Consider the following 5000-nt stretch of genomic DNA (forward strand, 5'->3'; position numbering starts at 1 on the left):
GAGAGAGAGAGAGAGAGAATTTTCTAATGTACTCAAGTGTATTTGTCGAAATGGGACATTTCCTTGCTAGGAATCTTGAAAAGAGAAGGCCAAGAAAAAGACAACCCGTCTGTGTAGTGCGCTTCTAATGTCTCTCTCAACACTTCACAAAACCCGCACAACATCATGTTGTGCTACAGTTCACATCAGCTTCATGTGTTTACCCAAAATACAGAAATAAATATAACAATGTCCTTTTACCCCTAGAAATACTCACTTAAGACATTATAAATGGTACAATAAATGTCAATACCAAAGCTGAAGAAATGTTGGAACCTGAAAGGAAAACGGCGTCAGCTGATTCTATCTAAGGCCTAACTAAGCTAAACGGAAGCCAAATATACTAATGACTATATAATATTCGACATCCTCCCCACCATAAGGGGCGAAGCAACTTATCCAAACAAATACCTCGTACAATAAGTATCTAACATCATACCATATCATACCATAACCCAATAGTTCCCATAAACAAACACAACACATGACCTACCACCATACATAATAAATGTACAACTTATAAATCTAATCTGTGAGGCCTTTTAACGAGCCAACCCCTTGAAGTATAAACAGCTACCTCCTCCTCCTCCTCCTCCTCCTCAGGATCACAATCTTGTACAGAGTCATCATTAGCTACACTTGAAGTTACATCATCTTGTACTGCCTGATCATGAAGTACTGGTTGAGGAGTTATCACATCAGTGTCTAAATGAGGATTTATCTCTAAATCATGCAGGGTTTGAATAGTCCGGTTGAAAATGCCTTTTCCTGTCTTAACATCAACACTGCGAATCACACCGTCTCTACCGGGATACACATTAACAATCACACCCATGGGCCACCGTTGTCTGGGTACATTGTCTCCTCTAATGAGTACAACACTACCAACATCCACTTTACATTTCTGGTTGAAACCTTTTACTACAGGGGGCAAATTAGCTATATAATCTTCTCTCCACACCTTCCAAAAATGTTCCAACCTCTGATTTCTTATATTCTTTCTAATGTACAAGTCTTCAGGGCTTATAATAGGGGATTCATCAACATCAGAAGGTGTACATGTGCTGTTCCTACCAAGAATAAAGTGTGATGGAGTTAGATAATGATCAAAATCTGGGTCATCACTCACAAAGGTCAATGGTCGAGAGTTAATGCACGACTCAATTTCTATAAGAATTGTTTCTAACTCAGACTGGCTTACATACTTAACTCCCAAAGACTTCCTTAAAGCTAGCTTGACTGAACCAATGAGCCTCTCAAACCACCCGCCCCACCATGGGGACCTTGGTACATTAAACTTCCACCTTGGGGCTAGATGACCAAACACCTTCTGTACTTCTGTGGAGGCTGCAACAAATGTTTTTGCATTGTCGGAATAGAAAACATTAGGAATCCCTCTACGAGCAACAAATCTCCTTATGGCCCGCATACAATCGACCAATGACATGGACTCTGTGAGTTCTAGATGTACAGCTCTAATAACAGCACAGGTAAAAAGTAACACATACAATTTTTTCCCTGGATGATCAGCACTAAATAAAGGGCCAGTGAAATCTAAACCTGTAACTGCAAACGGAGGTGCAGGGTTGACTCGCAGGTCAGGTAAAGGGGCAACAGGTTGACTGCAAGGACGGCTGTCGTGCCTCCGACAACTCAAACACTCTCTAACCACCGTCTTTGCCATTCTTCTTAACCCAATCACCCAAAAACTAGTTCTTAATGATGACACAATGCTGTTTACACCTGCATGCTTCATGAACTTATGTTGAAATTGTACTAACAACTTAGAAAAGTGACCCTTAGGAAGAATGATGGGATGTTTTGAGTTATAACCCAGACTAGAAAATTGTAATCTACCCTTGATTCTTAGAATACCCTCTTGATCAAGAAATGGGTTTAATTTGCTTAGCTTGGAATGCTTAGGAAGAGACCGCTCACTGGATATGGCTTTGATTTCATCTGGGAAGGCTTGTCTCTGCTCTACATAGATTAATTTTAATTCGGCAAACTCTAGTTCTTCAGTTGTAAATCTACAAGTTTCCAACTCACATCCCAACCTTTTACTTTTACAATTATTTATGAATCTCAAAACATACCCAACAATTCTTAGTGACTTAGCAAGATCATTATATCTCTCAAGGTCAAAAATGGGTGTCCTAGTCTGAACAGCTAAACATGCTAAATTATTCTCAAGTACAACATTCACAGTGTTAATGCTGGCAGTTAAAGCATCTCTTTCCTGGACTCTAAATGTGGGGTCAGACAAATACTTAGGACCGCTAAACCACAGATCATTTCCAAGAAGGCTCTCTGCTAGTAACCCTCGGGTTATCAAGTCGGCAGGATTTTCTGTCCCCTTGCAATGATACCAGTTACTTGGAGGTGTCAGGTGCTGAATCTCTCTAACTCTGTTGTTGACATATACATCCTTTAAACTTGGATCATTCCTTATCCATCCCAATGCAATAGTGGAATCAGTCCAACACGTCACTTGGGTCTTAATCTTAAGATACAGAGCCTTCTTCACAAACACCACCAATCTGGCACAAAGCAATGCTCCCAACAGTTCTAGCTTAGGCAGGGTTAATTTCTTGATTGGTGCCACTCTACTCTTGGATACAACCAATGAAGTGTTACATGCACTGTCAAGACATAGCCTTAGGTATACACACGCCCCATAACCTTTTTCCGAGGCATCCCCAAACCCATGAATCTCAATAAACTCAATACTTTTCCAAGGTACATGGGGAAAATAATGTCTACCTATAACTAATGGACTCAAATGTCTGGTACTCCTTACCCATTTTTCAAATCTTACTTCTAAATCTTGTGACAACTTGTCATCCCAGGACACACCTGACTTCCAAATATCTTGGAAAAGTATCTTAGCATACATGGTAAATGGGCTGATAAATCCACATGGATCAAAAATCTTAGCTATTAAACTTAATACTGTCCTCTTGGTACATGCTAATTCCAAAGGGAAATCCAGGTCTAGACCACAATAAGAAAAAACATCACTGTCCTTAGACCACTTCAAACCTAGTACACTGTTAATTTCATCGTCCTGTACACAGTGAACCTTGTCATTACATTTTGATGCAATTACTAAACTATTGGATACAAGCTTCTCAAGAGACATGTTGGCTTCAGACATAATGTTGTAGGCTGTGGTGTACTTCCTTACTGCCTCTACTTCACTATCAGCCCCACTGAACCAGTTGTCTACATACATGTCTCTCTGAAGATCCTGAATTACTTCACACTCAGAGTACTTACTCAAATGTGTCTTAATCGTAGCATTAAGAAGGAAAGGACTTGATGTATTGCCAAAAACAACTCTAGTAAACCTCATGTGTCTAACTCCACCTTCAGCTGGCATAAAAAATCTATGAACATTTCTATCTTGGCTCTGTACACTTATTTGCAAAAAAGCTTTAACAATATCAGCAGTAACTACATAGGGCCAGCGTCTGTATCTAATTAATATCTCTACTAGGTCTGGGTTGAGAGACGGACCCGTTGTCATACAGTCATTGAGAGAAATCCCGTTAGGACCCTTGGCAGACGCATCAAAGACTGGTCGTACCTTTGTGGTGCTGCTGCTGAGTCTGACAACTGGCCTGTGAGGCATGTAGTAAACAGGGCCAGGGTGTACAATTTCCTCTACCGGCACCTCTTCAATGATTCCTAAATGCTCATACTCGGCAAATACCTTCATGTACTCAGCCTTTAAGTCTTCGTCCTTATCCAACTTCACCAAAAGCTTATTTAATCTCTTCTTAGCTTGAACTTCATTACTCATCAAAGTATCCTTCTTAGGGTTGTCCTTCCACGGCAAGTGGACTTCATATCTACCATCTACAAACTTGATCTTATCACTATATTCTTGAACAATCTTATCTCTAACGTCTTCCTTACTTTCCTTGCTACTACTTATGCCAATAGTCTCCAAATCCCAAAAGTTAGACATATCAGCATCAGTGACTTTAGAGATGCACAAGAGTTGAGGTGACGAAGGTTTAAAGGTTGGCAGTAAAGGCACACCTGTAGTGTCAGAAAATTTACCAGTGTTTCCACTCAAGGTCCAGCCAAACACTGATTTCAGGGCAACTGTCAACCCCACTTGAACTGCATCACTAGGCGTTACTAGGCTCCAGTAGTAGTCCAGACCAATAAGGATATCTAAGTCTAAAGGAGAACTATGGTCAAAGTCATCTGCAAACTTTAAATGATTAAAGGCACTTAAAATGTGTTCTGGTACTACTGGCCTAATTAGCGGTTCACATATAATGGGAATGCCTGCCAACACAAGGGAAAACAAATCACCCTTATCATCTAAAAGCTTCAACTTGTATAGACTACTTTGTACACACTTGCTTGAGCTATGGCCACCAAAGGAACTATAAGGGACTTCTGTATTGGTGACCCATTCAGGTTTACATCTTCCTACAAACTTATTGGTAACATATGACCTATCACAGCCATTGTCAAACATCAGCCTTGCAGTAACAATATCCCCCTTATGGTTCACTACCTTTACCTTAGCTGTTTGTAACACAGTCTTGTCCCTGTAGTGGCCTGACAACATCGCAAGGGTTTGGGTGCCCGTCTGTTTACTCTCCTCTACTTCGGCCTTAGGGACCACACTCAACTTAACACCACACATGGTACTATTGTGGTCACCACGACACTTGGAACATTTGGCCTTACAACTTCTAGACTTATGACCACTATTTAAACATCTAAAACACACACCCAATTCCCTTATCTTGTCAAACCTCTGCTGCCCATCCAACACCAGAAACTTGTAGCACTTCTCAGACTTGTGGTTTCTCTTACTACAAAACACACAATCTGATCTTTCAGGCGGGGAAGTCACATGTAAAGCCGAGGCTGTGAACAATTTTTCCTTGTTTCCCTTATGTACTTCTTTACTATCCTTACTACCCTTCCTTCCT

The 5000-nt window shown here is 40.6% G+C and overlaps 3 protein-coding genes across 5 annotated transcripts in view; 1 reads left to right on the forward strand and 2 right to left on the reverse strand.

The window, feature by feature from the left end:
• The window catches only part of LOC135098314 (uncharacterized), a 136378-nt gene that overhangs the window by 73868 nt on the left and 57510 nt on the right, over positions 1-5000 (forward strand). The gene's annotated exons all lie outside the window — the stretch shown is intronic.
• Positions 109-4600, reverse strand: LOC135098317 (uncharacterized). Its single transcript, XM_064000615.1, has one exon. It carries the CDS (start codon positions 4535-4537, stop codon positions 557-559), a length of 3981 nt encoding a protein of 1326 aa, XP_063856685.1. The 5' UTR covers positions 4538-4600; the 3' UTR covers positions 109-556.
• The window catches only part of LOC135098326 (uncharacterized), a 1253-nt gene continuing 908 nt past the window's right edge, over positions 4656-5000 (reverse strand). Inside the window, exons 2-3 of the mRNA XM_064000628.1 lie at positions 4798-4896; positions 4656-4675 (exon numbers count right to left, since the gene is read on the reverse strand). Coding sequence (XP_063856698.1) covers positions 4656-4675; positions 4798-4896 — 119 coding nt within the window. The remainder of the gene's footprint in view (positions 4676-4797; positions 4897-5000) is intronic.

Source organism: Scylla paramamosain, unplaced genomic scaffold (assembly GCF_035594125.1).
Source record: "Scylla paramamosain isolate STU-SP2022 unplaced genomic scaffold, ASM3559412v1 Contig55, whole genome shotgun sequence".
Classification (NCBI taxonomy): domain Eukaryota; kingdom Metazoa; phylum Arthropoda; class Malacostraca; order Decapoda; family Portunidae; genus Scylla; species Scylla paramamosain.